Source organism: Mastigoproctus giganteus, chromosome 9 (assembly GCF_048544385.1).
Source record: "Mastigoproctus giganteus isolate SK-2022 chromosome 9, ASM4854438v1, whole genome shotgun sequence".
Lineage (NCBI taxonomy): Eukaryota > Metazoa > Arthropoda > Arachnida > Uropygi > Thelyphonidae > Mastigoproctus > Mastigoproctus giganteus.
This window is the reverse complement of record NC_143583.1, coordinates 99,318,966-99,345,607: the sequence shown is the minus strand read 5'-3', so window position 1 is coordinate 99,345,607 and position 26,642 is coordinate 99,318,966. Positions and strand designations below refer to the sequence as shown.

The following is a 26,642-nucleotide window of genomic DNA, read 5'->3' as shown; positions in this document are numbered from 1 at the left end:
GATCTAACCCTTTTCTTTTTGCTGTTTATGCAACTGCACTGCTCGACAAAATTAATAGAACACGTAGACAACGTGGTATAACTCGTGTAGCTTGCAATGAAGCAGGACAAAATTTGGTATGGCGGTGTACCATAGAATAACTATGAAATGAGGGGACAACGAGAAATTTCGGACAGGTATTGGGACATTTTTAGGGGTCGTATACGAATTACCAAAAAGGGCACATACAGAGGTCGATACAAGATGCTCGAAAATATAGTCTCCCATATTTTTGAGCATCTTGTATCGATATGATCCCCTCCAACAGCTAAACAGGCCTAAGAGCGCTAAATTGTGCTCGATACAATGGTATTTATTAGATTTTGTGGAAAAAGATCCCATTATTCCATCAGCGCAGAATTTAGCTCGTCAAGTGACCGAGGAGTTGGCTGTCTGGTGATCGTGCTGACAACGGCAGTCGTTGTATATCATCAGTCTCAACATATTCTTCCACCACTTGAGCTATATGTGCAGTGGCGTGAATGAAAAGAAAATTTGGGCCAATAGCACCCCTAAAACGTTGCACATATGGTTCGAGGATCTGTTCTCGGTAACTCTGCGCAGTTACGATACCCTTATCAAAAACATGAAGGGTCACTAATCATTATTCCGCTCCACATGAGAACACCGCCTCCACCCTATGTGTCCCTTTCTCTGATGTTGCAGGAATGGTACCACACTCCTCGTTGTCTCCAGATGAAATAACGTCTAGAATATGTTTATAGGCTAAAGCGGGACTCATCAGAGAAGAAAACTGTACCCCATTTGTCAGGGCTCCAAGTCACATGTTCATGGCACCAGTTTTAGGAGCTCTGCGGTGGTTTGGGGTTAATGGGAAACAAACCGCAGGCTTACCTGCGCAGAGTCCACTTGAATTAAGCCTTCTTAACACAGTCCGGTTGGAAATATTTTCATCTGTGGCCGCAAAAACCTCAAGAGACCGTTGATGACAGAACATCGTAGAGTTCCATCTTGCCGTTAGAGCCAGATAGCGGTCTGTTCTGGTTGATTTAGCCCTCGGGCGACCTTGGCCAGCTCTTCTTGTAATGATTCCTGTTTCCTGAAACTGCTTCCGTAGTGCGGAGCCGCACTGTTTGACACTTTAAGCCAACGTGCCGCCTGCGACTGCCCAGCTTCAAATCATCCAACTTCTCGCCATCTGAAAGAATCATCTGAACGATGATGACTTGCCATCCTGAGTACTGGAGATGTGGCTATTCCATCGAATAAGCCAAAAAACGGGATTTAAGTGATGTGGTCGCAACCCGTGTTTTTATAGGCATGAATAATTTGCGTAATGTGCAGTTCTGTAAAGTGGTAGATCGATTTTTATAGGATACTGGGAATTTTCATGCTAGGATGCCTATTATACTAAATATTCACCTTCGGTGACACTGTTCACAATAAAATATTCATGAAAAACATTGTATTCTGTTAATTTTGCCGTGCAGTGTATTGCAATTATATAAGTCGGCAGCAGCAGCATTTTATATTAGTTGATATGCATATTTGTTATTTCTGTATGATTATATATATTTTGCAAGTAATAAAATCATAATCGTCGTATTTCCAGGAGTTTCTGTCACAAATGGTAATACTTTCAATCTACACTTGTGCCTCATTTACTGTGCAAACATTTTGCTAAAAGTCTCTGGTTACCTTCCGTAAAAAAAAGGCTTTGAAATATTTCTACCCCATGCTGTGTGTGTCACACGTGCCTTGAACACATTCAGTTCTTGAAAGAAGTAGACATCTGAAGATGTAGTCAAATAGGTCGATGTCGCAACTTTTGAACTTCCAACAAATATTTAGTTTTTCTGAAGACCTTTAAGAAGGTACACCTTGGGAATACCTGTTATCGATCTGTCTCCTGCGGATATAAACAAGTAGAACGTAGGAAAACAGATATTGGACTTGAAAGTGTGCTGTCAACCATAAATTCTGCACTTAGTAAAAATGAAAATATAAGAATCAATATTTAACACGAGATGTGAACAAAAAGTTCGGGGTCTGAACTAATATTCGGGAAACGACAAATCTTACTGGCTATTGGGATAGAATTCCTCGAAGTAGTCTCATTGACACTGTATATACCAATTTCAACGCATCTGCAACTTCTGGAATCGTTCCTCACAGTGTTCTTTTGGAACTGCTAATAGTTCTCTTGCATTCCGAACCGAATAGTTCCATCAGTCGTTCCAGTGAAAAAGGTTGGTGTTATGCAACTGTCAGTTCCCTGATGATCACATTTTCGGCCGTGTTTTGATGAACAGCATCGCGCAGTCGCCGTAGAACGTTTTTTTTTTTTTTTTTGGTATTCTTGGTTCACTGTTTGACTTTTTTTTGGTAGTTGTTGGCGCATCGGCTTCTGTGGCCATAGTGCACCTCCCAAGGTTTTTGCAGTACTTTGATCCAAGCCCGAGGCGGGATTCGAACCCGCGACCTTTGGGTTGCCAGGCAGGCACCTTACCCACTTGGCTAGCCCGGTCGGCTCACTGTTTGACCATGCAAAATAAAGTCATAATGAACAGTACTCTGTGAATCAAAAACTACAATAAGTATGATCTTAACATTTGACCGAGATTGTCATGCGCTTGTTTTTTTTTTTTTTTTAACTTTGGAGAAACCTTCCATTTAGAGGACTAGGCCTTTTGTTTCCTGGCCATATCCATACATCCACAATTTGATACGAGTAATGTTGGAAAAAACAATATGTGGGTCAGCAGCAACATGGTGAAGAAAAAGTAAGGATGGGAGGCACAAACTTGACTGAAACATGCGCATTTCAAAATCTGGAGTTAAAATTCACTGACAATGTCCATTGAAAAATATCAATTTTACCATAAAATTTGCGGACAGTTAAATATAAATCACGCCTGATCAGATAACAAACACAAACAATGGAATCATTGGAACTTTCATTACTACCATTGCTTTTTGCAGAATGCGTAACAACAGATTTCCCTGTTTCTTAAACAAATATCTGGAGACCACGTTTATCATTCATAACCTTTCAGTCAGCATGTCCTTTGCGTACTAATACTTGGACTATTGGTTATGGAATTTCTTCAAGCCGCAGATGTACTGTGAATACACAGTATCCGAAATTATTTTTAACTCAAAATAACGTAGCCAAATTTCGGCAACATTGTAATAGAACAATTATAGAGTTTTATATGTGCAAGACGTATTTGCACGTCTCGAATTACTAAGTCAAAGAATCATATCCTTACTTCAACCTTCTTTTTAGTCAGGTTTTCTCTCCTTTTTTGTGGAATCCCTATAGTACTTAGTACCCTGCGTCGTTGAAGGTTGAGAAAATGAAAGGATATACTTGTTGACATTAGACTTGAATTTCTGTAGATCGTAATTTTCAGGAAATACGTATGAAGGGAGGTTGTTTCAGAAAATGGAAGTTGAAAGGATAAATGAGGAAGAAGAAAGGTTGGTTCTGTGTGGTTGAAGGTGAATAGTAAGTATATGTTGACTGAATGTGATACGTGTTCGGACTGATTTGGAAGAGAGAAAAGGAATTACAGATGCCAAATCTTTCTGATTTGGCATCTGTAATTTATCTGTGTGGTTCAGATTGTATGGTATTCTGATAGGTAAATGAATAATCTGTGTGAGGTCATTAGTATTTGCAAAAGTCTCATCTCGACCAGTTAAATCCGTGTGACTAGAAAACTGAAGCTAGCTGCAACTATGCAGCTAGCTTCATAGCTTCTTAAAATCACCAAGGAAAATTGCCTCACTGTTAGGAAAGTTGGATTGGATAAAATCGAGATACAGAGAAAGGAAGTCGAAGATTTCAAAATGATTATTGGGATTTACAGATCAATAGAAGCCACAGATAAATATGACAGAATGAAGACAGTTTCAGCCAGAGAAGATTCCAAATTACTAGGTCTCTAACAAGGAATATAAGAGCGGACATATGCACAAGTATTACATTTGAAACGAAAGGAGTTCAGAGAAAAATTAGGACAACTTCGATGAGCAGTGGTTGAATCACCCGATAATTAGGATTCTGTCTAAAAAAGTAGGCGGGGCTTGGTAGACGGTAAGCAGAAATGGACATCATTCAGATTGTACCTGCGACCACCAATATTTTTTAAATGAACGAAGAAGTGTTTGGAAGGTTTCGATATTTTCGCAGATAATTTGTTCTAATATTTTGACTCTTCATGATGTATTCAGTAGATAAAGAAAAGGTGGGGGATATGTTGTATGTAGTAATGAAAGTTTTGGATATGGTGTACTAGGTATAGGCCGCCGTAGCCTAGTGATCAGGCGCGCGGGTGCATAAGTACACATGCCTTGAGTGACCGGGGTTCAAGCCCGTGACTGCTGAATACGGTGCTGGTTCGTGTAATCTGTCTATCTTGTGAACTCCTCTGACCGTTCGGTCGTCCTGGAGTATAAACAGAAAATTTATTTATTTATATCCTTGCTGTGTACACACAGCAAGAATGTACCCAGCTCCTTGACATAATATGGCCTCGGCAATGTTCGCGCGTACACACTGCTCGGGCTCCCTCTAGTCATTCTCTTGCAAAGCAGAGGCGATGAGAGGCGACGCTAACTAATAAGGACTCCTAGAAGTTTTAACAATACAAATTTCACATTACAAATCAACTGTATTGTGCAATGGTCATCCCCTCAGCTACAGCACAACAACCTGGCAAGTAGGCTACTGCAGAAACCGATGAAGAGACGTTGTCCACAGATGAGTACAAGCATCACATCCTAGAGATTGATCATCGCCGGTAATCTCCAAAAGACAGAGTTCAACGAACAGCCATCTACCAGAGGCCAGAGAGCTCAACAGAAGTTACTCATATTAACCAGGAAAACCAAGCTGGAAGAAGGTGTTATTGCAGGATCAAATCGAAGAAAAACACTGAGGCTTCTTGCCAACTGCGTTGGCAGGAGCAGAAGTGGACAACCACTCGTTAAGGAAACAGAATATAAAACATCTGTCCACCTCTGCAAAGAATTTTCTGTTCCTATATAAAAAATAACATTCTGTTCCATGTAAAGAAGAGGTTACAGCCCACCAATTCATCCATTATTCAACCTTAACCCTTCCAACTGCAAAAGTATATCCCTTCTCACGAAAACTAAATTCGGAAAATTTTGAAAGGCAATAAAATTTATTTTCCCTTGTTTTAATAAGTAATAGCTAAATCCCATCCACCAGACGAGTTACATTATCAATATTATTCAGTAAATCCAAACGCAAATCGGCATATTCCAAACAATTAAACACAACATGTTTCCAGATCACCACACGTACAGTTGCATCTTGCTACGATTCCAAGACTATTCAGTTTAGCAAAAATTGATCCGTGACCTGTAAGTAAGGATGTACAACATAGATTTGGTACTAACTAGATTGGATTAATATAATTCACACCATTAACATAAGGGAAAAATTTGAATGTTATTCTATCTTTTTCCGAACAATTCCATCTGTTTTGCCATTTTTGGAAAAGGAGCTCCCAAATCCTCTTCTTTTCGTTTCTCAAGTCATTTAAAGTTAATTTCCATGTCCAGCAACTCGGATTTTATACCTTTTCTCAAATAAAAGGACAGGCTTCCAAACACTAACTGCAAATCAAGTGGCATTTTGCCAGCTAACACTTGCAAAGCTTCTGTGGAAACCGTTCTGCAGGCCAAACCATTTTGAGCAACATAACTCAATGTATAGAATAGAGCTTTCTGGTTTTGCCTACTTTGATTGCATGGCCAACCCAAATTGATTCACCATACGCAACAATCGGCAGAAAAATGCAATCATAATTCAAATGGAGTGATTTCCCCTTTATGCCCCATTCCACTCGCGTTATTCTTGAGATCATTGCAATAAATTTCTTCACTTTCTCTGATATATAATTAATATGCGGGATAAAGTTCAAAACACTGGCAATACACATTCCCAAGTATTTAATCATTAACACCTGTTGTAAGGAAATACCATTCAACCTTACGAGCGGAGGTCTATTAAGAGCCAATTTACTCTTCAACATCATGATTTTAGTTTTGGATGTAGAGATTGTCGACCTATGTAAATTACACCATTTGCATAATTCTTTCAATATGCAATCAGACCTCATTCCAAGCTTCTTTCTGGTGTTTCCGTGCACAAGTATTACCATATCATCTGCATAAGCTATTGTGTGTGAGTGGTCAAATTCTCTCTTGAACCAATTTTCCAAAACCAAGTTCCACATTAAAGAACCAAAGACAGATCCCTGCGGGCAGCTTCGAGTCACACGATGTGTAATTGATCCAAACCTTAACTGTTACTTTGTGATCCCTAAAGTAATCCTTAATTATAGAGAAAATATTAAAAGAACATTTAGCCATGCCCAACATCATCAGTACACTGTCCCAACTAATGGAATCAAAGGCATATCTTGAAACAGGCCTATGGGGCTGGGAATTTCCATACTATAATAATTAATGATTGACACCAGCCAGGAATTAAACTAAAAATTTACTATACAATGAAATAATATACAATGAAATATGATGCAAATAAAATTGATTAAATTATAGTTAAATTATAGTTAAAATATAGTTAAAAACAATAAAATTAATTAAAATAAACTAGGTTAAAAGCGATAAAACAATACAATCTGGAGCTTTCGGAGAACTGCCGTCTCCTTCTTCAACAGCATACTACCAGTGCTAAAACACATCCTTAAGTAGCCGGTCCATGGCACTCATGCACGTGATCATCAGACACATGATCTACATTCTCCATGCGCGTATCGGAAATGGAAGTGGCTCGGGAGCGTGTCAAACAGAAACGGTCATCCCTTCTGAGGACAACTGCTTCAAACAGGGAGTGTAAACGGATCCCCCTGTCCCTATTAATAGTATTGTGACTGGATGAACCGATTCGCAAGCTCTCGAGCCACTTGCGTTCCCAAAATCCATGGGCGCGGTCGGTAATGACCGCGTCTTCAGGGGAGATCCGATGCTGCTTTTCCCAGAAATGCTCTGCCACAGCAGACCTCGCATAGTTAGCAGTCTTGATAGCGGTCGTGTGTTCCCCCAGACGGTCCTTTAAACGTCGGCCCGTTTCCCCCACATAACACTCCTCACAATCCGGGCACTTAATCTCGTAGACCACATTGCTAGTATGGTCCTGGGCTACGGGATCTTTAACTTGGGATATCACTGTGTGCAACCTCCGACCCGGAAGTTGCACACAGCGAGTCTGGCACTCCCGCAATGCCCGTACAATACGTTCTGAAAGGCCCGGATAGTAAGGAATGTATGCAGTAGCCACAGGGGCAGGCCACTCCCTACGATTGGACTCAACCCTATGAATATATTTGTCCAAGACCCTCTGGGGGTATCCACATTTCCTGAGGTCTGCCGTGACTTTGCAAATTTCTATTTCCTTTTCTTCAGGGGTACTACAGTGGGTCCCCACCCTATTCAACAATGGCCTGGCTACACTGTTCTTATGATGACAAGCCTGTGCTGAGCTATAATGAACAAATTGGCCACGGCACATAGGCTTTCTATAGATCGTTGTTTTTAATCTAGATCCATCTCTGCTCACCAAGACATCCAGAAACGGGAGGGACCCAGCTTCTTCCACCTCCGAGATAAATTGTATAAATGTGGAAAAGCTGTTGAGCATATTGGGCACCTCATCTTCCTTTCCCTTTTTTAAAATAGTGAAGGTATCGTCCACATATCTCCTCCACTCGCGCATGGGGAAATTCAACTGATGAAACACCCTAGTTTCCAGTTCCTCCATTGCCAAATTGGCCACAATGGCACTGATGGGGGAACCCATGGCCGTGCCATGGACCTGCTTATACATAACTTTTTGAAACACCATGGTAGTGCTTGCGAGGCAAAATTCCACACCTTTACAAATATCATCAATGCTTAGTAAAGATCTAGCACTAAAGCAATCATCTCGTTCCAAGGCCGATCTTACACAATGCACCCCATGTTCAATGGGGATACATGTGAACAAGGATACCACATCAAACGAAATCATGAGTTCGTCTTCACCTATAGATTGGCTTCTTATAAAGTTCACAAATTCCTTGCTGTTTCTGATTACTAAACTGGAGCGTCCCACTATAGGAGAGATGACTCCAGCTAAAAATCCAGATAAAGCATAAGTGGGACTACCCACAAATGATACTATAGGTCTCAACGGAATGCCCACCTATGTGCCGTGGCCAATTTGTTCATTATAGCTCAGCACAGGCTTGTCATCATAAGAACAGTGTAGCCAGGGCATTGTTGAATAGGGTGGGGACCCACTGTAGTACCCCTGAAGAAAAGGAAATAGAAATTTGCAAAGTCACGGCAGACCTCAGGAAATGTGGATACCCCCAGAGGGTCTTGGACAAATATATTCATAGGGTTGAGTCCAATCGTAGGGAGTGGCCTGCCCCTGTGGCTACTGCATACATTCCTTACTATCCGGGCCTTTCAGAACGTATTGTACGGGCATTGCGGGAGTGCCAGACTCGCTGTGTGCAACTTCCGGGTCGGAGGTTGCACACAGTGATATCCCAAGTTAAAGATCCCGTAGCCCAGGACCATACTAGCAATGTGGTCTACGAGATTAAGTGCCCGGATTGTGAGGAGTGTTATGTGGGGGAAACGGGCCGACGTTTAAAGGACCGTCTGGGGGAACACACGACCGCTATCAAGACTGCTAACTATGCGAGGTCTGCTGTGGCAGAGCATTTCTGGGAAAAGCAGCATCGGATCTCCCCTGAAGACGCGGTCATTACCGACCGCGCCCATGGATTTTGGGAACGCAAGTGGCTCGAGAGCTTGCGAATCGGTTCATCCAGTCACAATACTATTAATAGGGACAGGGGGATCCGTTTACACCCCCTGTTTGAAGCAGTTGTCCTCAGAAGGGATGACCGTTTCTGTTTGACACGCTCCCGAGCCACTTCCATTTCCGATACGCGCATGGAGAATGTAGATCATGTGTCTGATGATCACGTGCATGAGTGCCATGGACCGGCTACTTAAGGATGTGTTTTAGCACTGGTAGTATGCTGTTGAAGAAGGAGACGGCAGTTCTCCGAAAGCTCCAGATTGTATTGTTTTATCGCTTTTAACCTAGTTTATTTTAATTAATTTTATTGTTTTTAACTATATTTTAACTATAATTTAATCAATTTTATTTGCATCATATTTCATTGTATATTATTTCATTGTATAGTAAATTTTTAGTTTAATTCCTGGCTGGTGTCTATCATTAATTATTATAGTATGGAATCAAAGGCACCCGCAAAGTCTACAAAAATTCCCAAGGTATATTTATAATTCGATTCCCGAACATCATAATCGTCATCAGCCATTTTAAATCCACTGCAGGATGAAGGCCTCTCCAGCAACTTTCCAGTTCCTTCTGTTTTGAGCACTGGCCATCCATTTACTACCCACAAACTCATGAATTTCATCTATCCATCTCCGCCTTTGTCTTCCAGGTTTTCTTCTAGCTCCTCTTGGGTACCATTCTATTATTTTCTTAGTCCATCTGTCATCATGTCTTCGAGCTATGTGTCCTGCCCAAGACCATTTTAGTTCTTTAGTTTTGATAAGACTGTCCTCTACTTGAGTTTGCTGCCTAATGCATGTGTTTCTCTTCTTATCTAAGAGTCTGATTCCCAATATAATTCGTTCCATTCTTCGCTGTGTAGTTCTCAGCTTCTCTTCCATTCTTTTGATGAGTGCCCAAGTTTCACTTCCATAAGTCATGGTGGGGAGTATACATTGGTTCATTATTTTACGTTTCAGACAAACTGGGATATTGCTCTTCAGTATGTGACTATATTTCCTGAATGCTGTCCATCCAAAATGTATTCTTCTCTTGACTTCCAGCCATTTATCATTATTACAGCTAATAACTTGTCCCAGATAAGTATATGACTCCACCTTTTCAATTACTGCTCCTTCAATCATTATTTCCCTTTCTGTGGCATACTTGTTCATCATTACTTTTGTTTTAGCCATATTCATCTTTAGTCCAAAATCCTTACTACCTCTGCATAACTGATTAAGATTTTCCTCTAATTCTTTGGGATCGTAGCTTATGACCACAATGTCATCTGCAAATCGTAAATGGTTTAGGTACTCTCCGTTCACATTGACTCCTTTCTGCGACCAGTCTAATCTTCGGAAAGCTTCCTCAAGGGCAGCAGTAAACAGCTTCGGAGATATTGTGTCTCCTTGTCGAACTCCTTTCTCGATTTTAAATTTCCTACTGTCTTTGTCTAGTCTAATAAAGGAGGTAGCATTCTCATATATTTTCTTCAAGATCATAATATGTGGGGTATCTATGCCTTGCCTTTACGGTGCCCGAAACACATTGCCTTATACTGTATGGAGTCAAATGCCTTTTCATAATCCACAAATGCCAGGCATAATGGTGTTTTATATTCATTCGCTTTCTCCATTAGCTGTGATATTACGTGAAGGTGATCTATAGTGGAGAATCCTGTCCTAAAGCCAGCTTGCTCTTTCGGTTGATTCTCATCAAGTATTCTTTCTAATCTGTTAGTAATGACCCTTGTGAACAACTTGTAGATGTGGGATAACAAGCTAATTGGTCTATAATTTCCAATTTATCTCCTTTCTTATGCAGCAAAACTATGATTCCATTATTCCACTGCTTAGGCGTCACACCTTTTCTAATGCACTTTGTGAAGAGCCTTGCCAGTTTTTGTGTTATGTCTCTTCCTCCCAATTTTAACAACTCTACAGTAACTTCATCTTCCCCCGGGGCTTTCTGCTTCTTCAATGCATGATCTACCTCATCAGGAAGAATATCGGGTATGTCGTATGTGTTGCTAATTTGCAATCCATCTTCCCCACTGCTGGCATCATTCCCTCGCTCCTTGTATAATTCTCTATAGTAGTCTTCTGCTATTTGAATTATGCCTTCTCTGCTGTTCATCGCTATCCTTCAGTTTCAGTATCATTTGTCTTTCTGTATTACTGCTCATGGTTGCTGATTTAAATCCTTTGTTTTCCCTTAATGCTTGTTCTACTTTTCTTGTGTTAAATCTTCTTATGTCCTCTCTGAGTCTCTTTCTAATGGCTTTGCATAACTCAGTATACTCAATTTTTTCCTTGTCAGTGTTTATCTTGCTCTTCATTTTTTGCCTTCGGTTCATCATAACAAGTATTTCTTGAGACTAATTTTTTCTTCTTTGGATTTATTTTTCCCTATAGGTTTCTTGGGCTTTATCACTTTCAGAAAGTTGTAATATTCCTCGTCGATATCTTGGTCCTGAGCAGTCTGCAGAAGCTCAAACTTCTTAGGTTCCAGTACATACTGCTTTTTCTCCTCTTCTGTTATCTCAAAGACCTTTGTATTATTTACTCGAGTCAGTTTTTTCCTTTCCTACATCTATATCAAGTGTACATCTTACCATTCTGTGATCACTTCGAACATTTACCTTATTCAGGATGGTAACATCATTCACAATATATCTTCTGTTAGTGAGGATGAAGTCGATTTCATTAGTTGTTAATCCATTTGAACTCTTCCATGTTCACTTTCTGTTCACCTTTTTCTTGAAAAAAGTGTTCATTACTGACAATCCTTGAGATTCTGAAAATTCCACAAGTCTTTCGCCTCTTTCATTTCTTTCACCAATTCCAAAATTTCCTATAGTTCCCCTTTCCGCGCTGTTTTGTCTTTTTCCCACCTTAGCATTGAAGTCCCCCATAATAATAGTGTAGTGGGTTTTCTGTCATCTAGAAGACTCAATTTCGGTGTACATTTCTTCAACCTCTTCATCATCATGGCTCGATGTTGGTGCGTAAATCATTATAACCTTTAGCTTGTACCTCTTAGAAATCTTGAGTATTAGTCTTGACACCCTTGGTGATGTACTTTTGAATTCCAAAATGTTGTTTTTTAAATCTTTATGAACCAGAAACCCAACTCCACCTTCACTCTTTTCACTGTTTCCATTGGTGTACAGCAGATTTCCACTTGATAAACTTATAAGATTCCCAAACATTGCGAACTAAAGAGTGAAGCGCATCCTCAGTACCTACACCAGGAATAAAACCATATTGTTTGTTAGAAACGCCAATATTACTGCTTTGGTAGATAGAAATCCTCATGGGTAAAAACTTCTCATACACTTTTTCAAGACCAGGAAGCAATGCAATAGGTCTATATGAATTAGATGAACTGGTTGGCTTGGTTGGAGATTTTAGGATAATCTTGAGCAGTGCATCTTTCCAAGGAAACGAAAATACACCATCTCTTAGACAGTTACCAATAGGGTTAATGCACTGTTTTGCGGAAGCCTGAGAACACCGTTAGAGCTGTACTCTTGAAATGTAAGGAAGATTGGATCTCGCCATGATGCCCATCATAACCTCAAACGACATCAATCATAATGCATGATGGAAGAGTTGTTGGAGCTTTTCTCTGGAGAATAAACATGGTTTCCACCACTTCAAGCTTCCTCCAGCAAAGTGGTGAAATTGCACCGGTTGATGTGCACCGGTAGTCATCTGCCACCTAGTATTCCCTGGTGACACAGAAGGGCGGCATTTCTCTGCGTTGTGTGGACACCACACCTCGACCCATGTTCACACCTGGGTTGTTTCCTCTAGTATACTAGGTGCAGTGTTTTTGCACACGGGGAGAGTATACTCAGGGTTCCTAACAGTTCCACAACCGTGAAGGTGCCAGAACAGGATTTGGTTTTCACAGAACTACCGGACTTCATCAAAATTCAGTACACTTGACTCATAAGTGCCGCCTGAATAGCAGTTCTATCAGTGTTTTAGACTCTCATTGACAAGTCCTAGCTTATCATACCCGAGAGAATGTAATATCTGTGACAAGCCTCAGCGACCAAACTCCTTTTACCCCTTTGTGTGAAATTTGGGAAGGTCCAATGTGTGACTTGATCTCTGTAAATCGCTTCAACAGCAAACTAAGACATTATAGTAACCAGTTTTTTGTTGAATATTCTGTTTAAAGAATGTGGGCTTTTGAAAGTTTCCAGTGGCTTTCTTGGATACTGTCTATTTGATACTGATATCAAGATGCCCATTTATAAGTAAGGAATCACCATTGTTACTGTGGTATCATAAATATTTTCTTTGTGAAACTTCCTTTACTTATTCTTTTCGTTATGTAAATGGTTTGTTCTTTGGCGCAGGATCCAGATACCAAGTCATTCTCGTGCTATGCAGTCAGCGAGGCTCTCAGTGAATCAATCATACAGACTGTCACCTTTAAGGTTGTGTGTAAGTATGTTTATTTTCTTTAAAAACTGTTCAATTTTTAATCCAGCGTGCAACATTTAGAACCTTCTCAGACATTTTTCAGATAGTCTAACCCAGAATTTAAATACTTATTCGTGTATTCTGACTGCACGAATATTTAAAAATTATGAATTTAATTAATCTTGAAATGTGCAGTTAAGGTAAGGTAGACAAAAATGTATATTATTTTAAAGTTTCAGCGTTACTACAGTGAAATTTGTTCTGTTCACTGTACCAATCACACAAAGATATTCGTTTAATGTCATTGAGCTAGTTAGGTGAGGAAACTGGAAAGCAAGAATCTACTTGATGTACAGTTGGTACAATCACCTTTTACCCACACTGAATGGAAAAGACCGGAGTTTGAATCCACTGAATGACGCAAGAAAGTTTTAGAACGTGGCTGAGTTAGTCATGTAAACGTTTATATATAAAAAGCAAACGCTTTTTAATTTGAAATTATTTAGAATTATTAAATGCCTTTTCGAATAAAATGCTAGAAATTACAAAAATGAAAGAAGTAATTTAAAATCAGAATGATTTTGGAAATAATCACAAATATGTGAAAATAAATCATTGCAAATTAAAAAACCTCTTCGAAATAATATAATTAAAAACTTACTTCGTGGAGGGAAAGGGCCTTTAGGGTTAACGGACCCTTCCAAATTTATTTCATCTTCTACGAGCATGAACAGAACTTTTATACTTTGTGAAATGCGGAATTGCTGAGTCACTGTTTACAAAGTCCTTGACATTATAGTGGTTTCGCTGCTTGTCACCTATTTGGGTTCGAATCTCGCCAGAGATAGATTAGAGGAATTACTAACTGCCTCTTCAGTAGGAACTGTAATTAGCCGCCAGTCTTAGGTGGAGGGAATAAGGTTTCTCTGTTGAGTTATAACGAGTTTTTCAGATGGTCAAATCTGAAACTGAACACATTTCCTCATGGTCTATGTTGTTGTTGGGTTTCAGGAGCTTAGTGACTAAGGCCATATTGCTCCGTATATACTGTCTGTAAATTGTGTGTTCCGTGTTCGACTTTCTGTTTGCTTGACAAAAACCCGAGTTTTGGGGAGAAAAAAGTATGCCACCATCACCTGAGACCAACTAAACTAACTCAACCACGTCGTGAAAGAAGCTCATAAAAATTCCTCTCTTCATCGACGGGACTTGAACTGTAGTCTCTTCCACGCAATGTGGGGAGGATGGTGATTTTACCAACTGTGCTACCCACGAGGGCTGCATGGTATAAGATGCTGACGCACGTTAAAGAAGAGTGACGGTTATTGTAAGTGTAGGCTAGAAAAAAAATAGATGGACTGAAAGGAAGAAAAAAACATTTCAGCCTTCTGATAATAGTCAATATTTGAGAATTGGTAAAATAAAGAAGAGAAGAACAAAGAAGGAAAATAAGGAATTAAAAAGATCTTACGTATATTGAATAAATTGTAAATGTCATAATGCTAAGTGTTCTCTTAGCCTTTATACCCATAAAAATAATAAAAACCTATCAGGTGCAGCACCACCTTATATTGTAACAATTAGGGGCGCCATCGCTGCAAGTTTAATGCATATCTTTTGAGAATTTATAAAATCTTGAATTTGTTAGCGTTCAAGTATATCTACGTATTCATAGATCGCACCTGCTAAGAGGGGTCTTCACTTGTTTTTCTGAGCTTGTTCCCAGACACAAACACTTCATAACCACGAACGCGATGAATTTTAACAAATAACTGCGCGTCATCAAATAAAGATATCAGGTGTGATAAATAATTAAGTTGTTGAGTGAAGGCTGCTGATACTGCTCTGTAGTCGTTTGCGATTAGTGATTTCTTTAGGGATGAAGACATGAGAAAATGGAATTTTTTTGGAAATTCCATGCATAGTGAAGAGGGATGTGCTCATGTATGCATGGAATTCACAATGCTTCACTATATCCTGGAGGAATGAATGAAAGAATGTAACAAGGTTGGAATTAATTCGTGACAAGCCAAAACCTTTACTAGAAACATCAACCGCAATCTTGATTGGCGACGAAGGTGAAACACTTTTTTTAAGGAAAATTCTTGAATATCCGAGGGATTTAATGCAAGTTTCACGAGATTAAACAACATTGTTAGTTTCGCTATTTTATTATACTTGAATGCACTATGCTACCAAAAGAATAGGATCGCGATCGAATAACTACATTTTGTCGAACTTTTTTCCATTACTAGTCAACAAAATGAAACTTTTTTTTATATTTTTAAAGCAGAGAGGTAAATACACTTTCCTAAACCAGTTTTGCGCTTTGATTTAATATGTGTTCTCGGTTGTTTAGTAGCAAATGTAATATTCATAATATCAGTACATGCTAATTAAGATTTTACTACAATAATTACGTTTTAATCAGTTTCACGGTGTAAATCCAATACACTTTATACGCATAGTTAAAATAAATCCAATTTTAACTATGCGTATCCATCTGCTCGTCACCTACTGTGCCAAGGTTTACGGCTAAGAAATCCAAATATGAATGCAAGAAATGAAGTTTCGGAGACATACCATTAATAATACAGTACACTTCTTTGTGTGTATCGAGTAGTTTCTGAATTCCATCTTTGAAGGCAGAAGACTGTGGCTACCCAAAAAGTTTCTGCAGAAGCTTTGCAATTTGAAGCCTCCCTGATCTTTGGAAATTTCTCATAAGTAATGAAATCCTCTCAAATTCATCATACCCATCGCTTTCATAACACTCTTCGTGAGGCCAAGTATAATGTGAAGAAGTTGTAAAATTTTTCATTGGATTTACTAATGGAACATAATGCGCCCTTCTCGTTTCTGGCTCAGATGTGCTTCTTTGAGGCCATTCACCCCTATTGTAATGGTCTGTGGTAGAACGGCTATTTCATAGGTATATGAAACAATAACATTTGGTGAACCCTTCTTACCTGCCCATTAGCATACCAGTGACTTTGATATAATCGCAGCTATTCCATTGATGAATGCCGTATTGAATTGTTTCTAGTAGTTCTTTTCATGTTATAGTATGTCTCCTTCAGGAAGGCATAGTGGGCAATGAGGATGAATGGCTTTAAGTTTCCTTTATGCAAGAGAACAGCTTGCAAACTTGGTCAGCACAGATCGTTTACTGTAAAAGATGTCGCTAAAACTTGGCATCGTTTACGACAATGGGGCAATTTGACCTTTCTATTAACCAAAGGTCTCTGCTTTTGTCTTGAAGAAAAAATTCGGCTTATCTTTCGAGAGGGCTAGATCTCTGATTAAGGGTCATTTAACTCATCTTGGGTAAACAGCTCCGGCTCCGATGTCTCTTTGTCGGGTCGGTAAAAAAAAACTTAGGATTGGCTGAAGTTCTCAGGTCTCCGCCAATTGACCTTCATCGCATTCCATTTCGTCTTCTAAAGAATTTAGTCCATGCTGTCGAGGTATGGTATTTACTATTGGTCTTTACTAAAATTGAAGTGTACAGCTTTACCTCAGTATGGCAGGATATGCTAGTGAGGAAGCTAAAACAGTAAATAACACGATAATAAAATGTAAATGGAGAGTGAAAGACATTCAGTGAATTATATTAGCAATTCCGGAGACAGCAGGAGCACCGCAGATGACATTAGGCTCTCTCGGGCTACAGAACGGAGCCCTTCAGCTGGTAAGTTTGCTGAAAAATGGCAATTGTTATAGGTCCTCTTGGTACAAAGTTGTTCGATATCAACGCGAGCCAGTTCACAAAATGTATCGTATTGGACGGGAACATCCGTTTTAAGCGTCTGAGCTGGTCATAATTGGAGCGGACGGCCTTGTCTTGGTTTCATGTGCTGTCCTTTCTGCGAAGAAGAAAAATAATTTTGGAAAGTTTGGTGCGTTTATTCTTGATGTGAGTAATTTTTCCAGGGGGATAATATTAGTCCTCACTACGATAAATTCTCAGGAAGTCCTGTTGAAGGTAATATGGAGGATGTTTCTTGATACTGTAAAAGGTTTTCCGAGTGTCCCATTTAGCCACCGCAGGCTCCAGTAATCAATACTAAGGAAGCGCTTGAGTCAAGTAGACGATGCAGAAGACCAAACAACGGACATGTAGAGCGCCACCAGGGAGACTCATATCAGGACATATTGCGTTACGAGGCTCGGATGGTAAACGATAGTAAAAAATTAAAAATACATTTTGACAGAGTTTTTTGTCAGAAAAGTATCAGGAGCATCAGCGACTAAGGCCATATTGCTCCGTGTATATTGTCTGTAAATTGCGTGTGTTCTGTGGTCGATTTTCTGTTTGCTGGACGAAAAACCCGGGTTTCCGGGAGAAAAAACCATGCTACCCTCACCTGAGACCGATTAACAGTCACGTTGTGAAAACGGCCCATAAAAATTCCTCACGTCATTGACGGGACTCGAACAGAGGTCTTTAGCACCCGGTGTGGGGAGGACAACGTTCTACCAACTGTGCGGTCCAGAGAGCCAGGAAAGTATTGTGGAGCACGATGTGGTACGACAAATCTGCAAATAAATAAACTTTCTCTTTACATTTCGGGACGGTCATATAAAGTTAGCGCAGTTTTATAAGCCAGAGAAATCAAGGACGTCACTATAGTTGTTGGAATCACATCACGTGGATTGAGACATGCATAACTGTGCGAAATTCAAATTACATATGCTTTAATGACCATTTGTCTGCTCTTGGCTCAGATCACGGAACTGGGATTTCATTCTTGAGAAAAAATCTTTTACTAATGAGGATTGAAGCATCAGTACTACCATTTGAGATCGAAATAGTAACAGGGCGCTGTTGAGTTAGCCTATACTTCGAATCAATAGTAAAGAAAGACTCATGGTCCTCCGATGGAAGGCAAACACGCTGGTTAAGATATCGTTACCCATGTACTCGTAATGTCATTCCTCTAAAGAAAAACACTAATGTACATCTTCAGTATTTAAATGCTACCCTCTCACAGCATTAATCATCATATTTCGATTCAGATTACATTCTCTATATTAGAAACAAACATACAATTTAAAATATCCTTCTTGTTTGATTTTTTTGAGCAATTTTAACGAAATATTTACATTGCTGCGATGCTTAGCAGGTGCCATAAGAAAGAATTTGTCTTGGTCTACATATCTTAGACAGTTTGCTCGATCTTTGTAATTATCTATCCTTCGAATCGCTGAGATGTTACATCTGTTTATGTAGAATAGTTTAGCAAAACACAGTAAGATACATGAAAAAGTAAATGAAAACCGGGAATGATCACACTCCCAATTTGCAAAGGGGTTTCAGGCACGAGGTAGTCTCGTGGTTCAATTACCATAGAACAAATTTAATTCAAAAACGTCAAAGGAGCAACTTATTGTTGCAGAGACATCTTTCTCTAAAGGCCTACTAAAAGAGTTACATTTACTTTAAAAAGCAGATTTTTACAGATCTGATGTGTATAAGCCCGTAAAAAACTTGTATATTGTTTTCTTAATAAGCTGTTCCTAAGGTGGCATGTCTGAAGAACGCTAAGAAATAAAAAAAAAGTCATAATTAAAATAGATTTTTAGCGAGGGATGTATGAGATGAGAAACAAAAAGTGGTAAGCGTTTTTCTTTTTAACTTGTAAAGTTGGTGTTAATCCTCAAATTAAAAGTAGCGTTACTTGTTTCTGTACACTGAATATGCTAATCTATGGCTGCTACAAAGAACGAACCACAGTTTTTGTTTAAAGACGTGAATTCAGATGGGTAAGTTGTAAAACAAAATTTCTGAGAGAATAAAGAATTTTTAAATTACTGCACGAATGAAAATAAATTTTTAATAATTGAAGACGATTTATTCGATGACGGTAATCTCGTTTTGAAGTATTATTGATGAATCGGGATAAATTATATCTTCCAGTATTTCCTTCACAATATGTCAGTTCATTATGTACTGTAGATTAATGATTTTATTAGTAGTCGTCCTTTGGAATACGTATTTGGCCAGTTTCTATGTAACAACTTTCTGTACTATTGGAATATTATAGCTGCAGTAAACTCACCAGGATGTGATCTCATATAGCGCATTCATTGCAAGTATCAGCCGATTGCAAAGTCCTCTATGAGTGTATAGTGGTTTGACCGTTTTTTACTCTTTGGAGAAGTCTGGATTCGAGTCCCATCGTATGGAGAAATTTCTAAAGGCTCCTTCAATACAAGATGCAATTAACCGATCTCAGGCAGAGGGAGTAGGGATTTCAGCGTGCACATGAAGATCGGCCCGTAAACATACACTTGTGTAGCCATAATTCACAATGATGCAATATGGTCTCAGCCACCCATGCGTCTAAAACCCAACAACAGCATTAACTTAACAAGAACTCTTGAATTATACAATTGGGTGGCTTCACTATTTATTGAAATCTTTATGTATATTGGAGATCCGTGCAGGATGATTCAGAAAATGTATGTAAGTCCAGAAATTATATATCTTTAATATCTGTTGTACTGACAACAGTTTGCTAATTGACACGTGAAAAGGTTTACAACGGTTATCTGATAATATACATCAAAGATCTTGTATAAATCGAATTGTTGAACCTGGAACAATGTAAGATTCCAATTCACGATCAATCTCAGGACCCGTGGATTTTTATGAAAACGAATCTTGAACGTTTATCATAAATTGATCCACCCTGTTTAATCGTATATATTGTAAATCTGTGTTATTTTTTTATTTACATTCAGTTTTGATTTAAATTACTGCAACTGCTGAAAGTAATGTTGTTATTTTTAAAATATTGTTTTGTCCCAAGATCCACCAAGTCCGCCATCTATAATAGGCTATGAAGAGGGAAAGGCAATTAAGTCAGGCGAATTTCAAAAGTTTACCTGCATGGCTCTTGGAGGTAATCCACTTGCTAGCCTCCGGTGGTATAAGCGCGACAGGGAAGTGAGTATAATTTTAAACTCTTGCATTTATTGGCATTCAAATTTCTTCTTATATTGAAATAAAGCAGTTGAACACACATATTCACTAAATTTCTTTTATTTTCTTTTTGTGTCTATACAATGAACTCCTGGTGATGGTGGGGCATTGATGTTTAAGATAAGAATTCTTTTAAAACTAATAACTATTAACATTGCTATCGGAATAAAAATTGCCACAATACTGGAATATTTCAGAGGTCGACTCTTTAACAGACTAATGAAATTTCAAGACTTCAGTGACTTCAATTGACAATCATAAACGTGTCACTGATGACATAATTCCAAAGGATCCTACAGTGAGAGAGAGAGATCGAGATCGGATATGACGATTATTGCCAATTTAATTAACCAAATTTACTCAAACATTTATTGAAAGTAAGTTTACATTTGGAATATATGGTATTAGAAAAAGAACGAGCACTATTTATCACTTGGGGATAGCATAGTTGGTATAATCACCCGAGTTTGATTCCCGTTACGGGTGGCTGAGTTAGGGGTTCCAGGCGAGGGTAGCATGGTTTTTCCCCCAAAATCTCGGGGTTTCATCCAGTAAATGGCAACTCGACCACAGAACACATGGAATTTACAGAAATATTATGTATGGCCCAATATGGTCTAAGTTGCTGATGCGCCTAAAACCCCACAACAACCAACCAGTCAGAACTCTTTACCATCCCCATGTATTATTACAGTATTCGAATTTAAAAAAAAAAACTTTCTAAATGAGAGGCTTTATCACCATTGCAATAAGGTTCAGTGCAACTTCTTATTTTAGTTTCCAGGTTTCATTTTCACTGGGCCATTAAACTTAGTATTTTATCACCACTATTTTCGGAAAATTATATGAAAATTTTTTTAATATAAGATCTTAAAATTATACGAAACAAACCGTGTTTTTAGATAATATCTTGCCGGAATATTTGTGTTGTTGATCTACACCTAGTTGTAGATAAAAAACATGCGGATTACAATATGCATTATATATAATGTAGGGTGGTTTTTGAATGTTAGTTCAAGAACGTCCAGAAACTGCCGTTAGAGCGTTAATTCAACTTCTACATGGTTCACTGTGATAATACATAACTGTGAAATGGCTACAAATGAATGTAGTCCCATAGTTGTGTAGTGTGTGTATGTTTTGTTGTGATATTTAGTATATCTAGCCGTTTTGCTACCAGGAAACAGCGATCAGAAGGCTGCTTGCCAGTACCTCCGTCCATGCCGCGAAGAGGCGGTCACAGCTAGGAACGTATTGTCTAGGGGGAGTTAGGTTAGATCTTCACGTACTGACTCCCTTGGGCGCCATATCCAACATGGAGAATCAGGAGGAATTCTGCAACAGCGAAGAAAATGCTCAATGTTGAGCATTTTCCCACCTCAAAATGGTCAGCCACACACTCAAATACATGGAATAGCATTGCTTTACATCTCAGCCGTACCACGAAAGTAGAAAAAAAATTAAAGCAGGAAAGAACATTTGTTGTTTGTCAGCCACTCACTTCATTCATCTGATATCCTAGACAGGATATCAGATGAATATCTAACACGGATATCAGATGAATATCTGATATCCGTGTTAGCTCTTTTAACTAGTAGTTAAAAGAGCTAACACGATACACACACAAACAAAAGGATAATACATATATAAAAAATCTTGCACCAAACAGTTTCGGCGTTGTTGTTGCAGAAGGATTAACTAATGATGAAAGGGGCCTAAAAAGCTTCGTACGTAGGGAAACATCCGAAGACGCTGTGCGATGGAATAGTGGCTATGCCGCTTGGCCACTGTTTGGGAAACGCTTAAGATTCGATTCCACTTAGGGCTTAGTTATGTGGTCTCACTTTGGAGCCATATAATAATGGCTCATGGCCTTATTTGTTTTGACTCATACCTCAAACAGCTAAACCATAAGTACAAACGTACTCGTATTAAACAGTAGACAGGCCACAAGTCCTTTAACGAACTAGGTTTAAAAAAATAAACGTTTATATTATAAAAATTCTAGTAAGCTCTTTTATTTTAAAGTTTATAAAGCCTTCTTTGAAGCCAGTGTGAACACTGGCTTCAAAATTATTTCCAAACTTCGGACCGTCCCGCTCGTTGATGAGATGCGATGTTGTTGTCAGCATGAGAGCACTTAAAAATAAATAGTAATGATATTTCTCTTCAATAGGGAAGCTCTGCTTATTTGAAGTGGTACAATACCGAGGTAACTAGTGCAAAGACCGGCCCTCCTTATACGCAATTATAAAAAGCACTTTTATTCTTAACTACAAATTTCTGTTTTTAAGCCCAATTTATAACCAACGAATATGCGTTTTGCTACTATCAATATAACCAATATATTGTTTTAATAGATAAACATTATGTTGTATTTTGAACAGGTTAGAGCGTCTTCTTCAGTGACCGGCACCGGGGTCTTTAGTGAGCTAGTCGTTAGAGCCGATCCAACTGACAATGGCGCTGTGTATCGCTGTGAGGCTTTCAATTCAGCAACTGATAAACCTTTAGTATCTACAGTCACCCTCACTGTATACTGTAAGTATTAATTTCAGTGATTTTAAGACCACGCAGTCCTTAATACAAATAGATAAGTTTGAAAACATTGCAGAAATTTGGTCTGAGAAATATAACATGGATTCTATTTGATTTGTTAAAAACGCAATAAAGGGTTGGTAAAAAAAAAAGTGTACACTCGATCTCCCACAAATAAAGAAACAAACATTCCTTATCACACTCTTTGCTGCTGGTTTTACGAAACCAATAGTTATCTGTTTTATTATTCTGCTTTCTTTTAGCTCTTTCTTTCATCCACTGTGCTTAGCCAAACACTCAATAACCAGCAGTTACTCCTCTTATATGGTGTACTTACGCGACCCAAGTAACCAGCGTTTATCTTCGTGGGTTTATTTTATGTTGCTCTCATCTTTCATCACTTTTAAAGAAAACTTTTGGTGTTGAAACATTGCATTACACTCTTATCATTACAAGTCCATTGTTATTTGTCCGTTTGAATTTGATGGTCTTCTGTGAGAGCAAATGCAGGTGCTGAATCCGAGCTGCTATTTTCCTCCTACACACTTAAAGTTGCAATATAATGCAAAATTCGCTTGTGTAGTAGGGCCTGAAGGAAATCAATGAAACCATTTCGATTTTTTTAAGAGATTGATCCCCATTCGAGACTTCCAGACACTAAATACAAGTAGCGTTCTGGACTAGCAGTTGTGTTTAAACTCCCAATGTTTCGGGTGCATTTCAGAGCTGAGATTTATGTCAATCGATATTGAATAAATTTCTAGTCGCTTTAAGATCAGTCTGCTGCGCTTGTAGTTTCTGTTAGAGAAATACAAATATTCGGCCAAGTAATATTACAATAAATCTACAATGTTGAAATCGCAGCTGTTCCAAAAGTCCAGTGGTAAAGGATAAGGACTCGCATCGTACTGAGCAGAAAAACGAGAGCTTGAATCTGATGGAATTATGAAACTTTCTGCCATTTTCACCCAAGATTGAGTCATACCCATACAGTTTCCTCTTCACAAAAAGTACATTTTGGAACAATCTTTTTATGCTCATAATCATGTCACAAGTACGATTTACTTGGTCTTTATCCTTTTATCATTATTAATTAGTATAATATTTCGGTATTTCAACGGGACTTGGAACTGAACACTCCTGCAAACATTCGTTATCCTTGTACTGCCCAGTAAAAAGTATCAGGACATTATCATGTTTAAAAAAAAACTGCAGAGTCCATGAACAAATTAATAAGGTGCTAGCGAATCTATGGCAAGATGTCAGATCCTCGAGATCGATGGTTTTTGGCACTTTAACCAGCTGTCCAAATCCGAACCACGAGAAGCAGCAGCACATCATATGGTCACAATACATTGAGGTAGATAACTCCAGGCATTCTTCACACTCACATTCAACCATCTTTTCCGAAGACTGTGTAAGCTACTCTTTGCCTACCATGGGACCTGTTTCCACTGTTATGTAGTTCAAAAACGATTGGCTTAAGCACCACTGCATCGATGTCTAACATTTGTCAGTGTATGTGTGATATGGGGCTTGCGAGCAGTAGCTGCCATGTAAAACTGTTGTGAATCTCTCTGCGGAATGTGGATACACTTACACTCTTGGGGCCATTCGGGCCTACAACATGGCCTTTTCAAAGAGTAGCTTTCGCTATTTCCATTAGGGCTCGGCCTATTTTGTAGAGTTACATGGATTTTTGTTCTATAAAACCTCTCAGCTTGTTACTGTTATTATCAGTTTATTTCTAATTGTTACACAGATGACAGACTTCCGTATCCTGCGATGTCAACAATTTGCACGAAATCTGTGGTAACAAATCTCGCATCAGACACAGTAGAGAGAGAGAAAGTATATTTTGTTCTGCATTTAAGTCAGGTTACAAATATTGTCTGTGATTATTTAGCATCTGTTGTATTGGATGTAACAATTATATGCATTTTGATCTTTTCGGATAGCTGGATCAAACTGATAATTGATTTCCTCTTTTCTCTTTCCTTCTAGTTCCGCCTTCATCTGTGAGCATCCGGATAATTCCTACCCGTCCCAGGTCAGGAGAAATGGTAAGAACTGATAAATCATTATAGTGTTAAAATTAGCTACAAATGTAATACAGCTGCTAATTATTACGTTGAAGTACAATTCTGGGTGCTTTATTAGCGCCTACATCAGTTGGACGTTTGACTCCCCTTTATGAGAGTTATGTATCGATTTTCAAAACTACCCAAGGTATGCTTATGATATTGCTATTCTAAACAGTAACATCATCGCCTGAGGGAGATTTGGGAAAGTGTTCGTTGTCTTCTTCGAACTAAGAATTCAAAGGAGACATTGTAAATCGTGCCCACATAGTTCGAAGAAGAAACACCGTGTATGACGAATAGTGTAGTTTTAATAGTGTCGTCACTCAAAATTCCAAATAATTTTCATGAGGGGATTTGATCAATCAAAACGTTTATAAATGGCTCAGCCTAATCAAGTGACTGGGGACTGTTGTGTTCGTTATTAAAGTTATCAAAATACTTTTTGGGTATGGGATATTTAAGATTTCCCAATTGTTGCTGTAATTTTTTATTGCCTCTTCAATTTCCCCAATGATACTTATAAATATGTGTTGGATTCTAGTTGTGTTAACATTGATATTAGTTTGGTCACTGCATCATCAGATTATGAGAAAAATAAAACAATTAATGTGACATAAAGCAATTTCTTTTTTAAATTACCAATCTCATACGATAGTACAGGGCTTTCGTGATGCTTTTGTTGTTGTTGTTTTTGCGCCAAAGGAACTGAGGTTATGAGGCGTCAGTATACTAAGCCTGTAAATTGCATGGGTTTTGTGATCGATTTTCCTGGTTTGTTGAATGAAACGCCAGAGTTTATGGATTAAATATCGTTAGACCATGGTGTTAGGAAAGCCGATGCTTCGAAGGGATACCTATCGAGGTTTTTTCTTACACGAGCTTAGAAGGAAGTGATCACAACCTCCTGTGCTACCCATAAGAGTCTTTCTTCCAACAAATGAAACGGAACACAAAATTAACAGACACGAAACACATGTCATGGCCGATGTTGCCTTACCACTAATCGGAACCAGTCCCAAAAATCATTTCTCTGTTTCGATATTCTGTTATCTGCCGGCATGTATTGATTTTTACGAGCTGGACTCTCCGAGACCTCTTCTCGAGTAACGCAGCAGAGAGTGTTTCTCAGTGTGGAAAACGCTTACGTTCGAACTTTAATCGGTTATTTACACATAGTGGCTTAATTTTATTCGGTTGAGAGTTGCATGATTTCTTCTTTCTTGAACTTGGTTTTCCTTCCAGAGAAACGGACAAATTGAAAATAGAATGCATGCCATTTACAAACACGAACTTTAACGTCTCGTATCTTTGGTTTCCTTGGTAAAATTTCTAAGCAAGGATCTTCTGACACGCGGTACCTAGAAGATATTGGCGTAAGAATTTTGATGGCTAATTGTTTCTTTATATTATTTAATTAAATATATTTTATGTTTGTATATTCCAGATGGGCGCATAAGTTTGGAAGAGTTAATTTTTATCGGGTATTCTGAATTATGTTATGTAATGTTCCATAATATGAATGTTTTTGCTAATTTATTTAGTTATTTTTTGAAATATCACTTCCAAATTACTTCCTGATTGACAGCTGTCGTCCTGCTCATAAACTTCATTTAATTTTCTTCTCAGTTTGCTTCACTTTCATGATAAAATGTGTTTTATTGCAAAACGCAGAACTAATACTGCATAGTCTATTTACCGGTTAAGACTAAAATTAAATCTAGCCTGTA

At 38.6% G+C, this 26,642-nt stretch overlaps 1 protein-coding gene across 5 annotated transcripts in view; it reads left to right on the top strand.

Moving 5' to 3' along the window:
• Positions 1–26,642, top strand: part of LOC150080586 (nephrin-like) — a 290,072-nt gene that overhangs the window by 202,982 nt on the left and 60,448 nt on the right. For all 5 annotated transcript variants that reach the window (XR_016547380.1, XR_016547381.1, XM_090381185.1 and 2 more), the window contains exons 9-12: positions 13,239–13,326; positions 20,121–20,257; positions 22,681–22,834; positions 24,836–24,894. Coding sequence is in view for 3 of the 5 variants with exons in the window: in XM_090381185.1 (XP_090237311.1) it covers positions 13,239–13,326; positions 20,121–20,257; positions 22,681–22,834; positions 24,836–24,894 (438 nt within the window). In the remaining 2 variants the exon portion in view is untranslated. The remainder of the gene's footprint in view (positions 1–13,238; positions 13,327–20,120; positions 20,258–22,680; positions 22,835–24,835; positions 24,895–26,642) is intronic.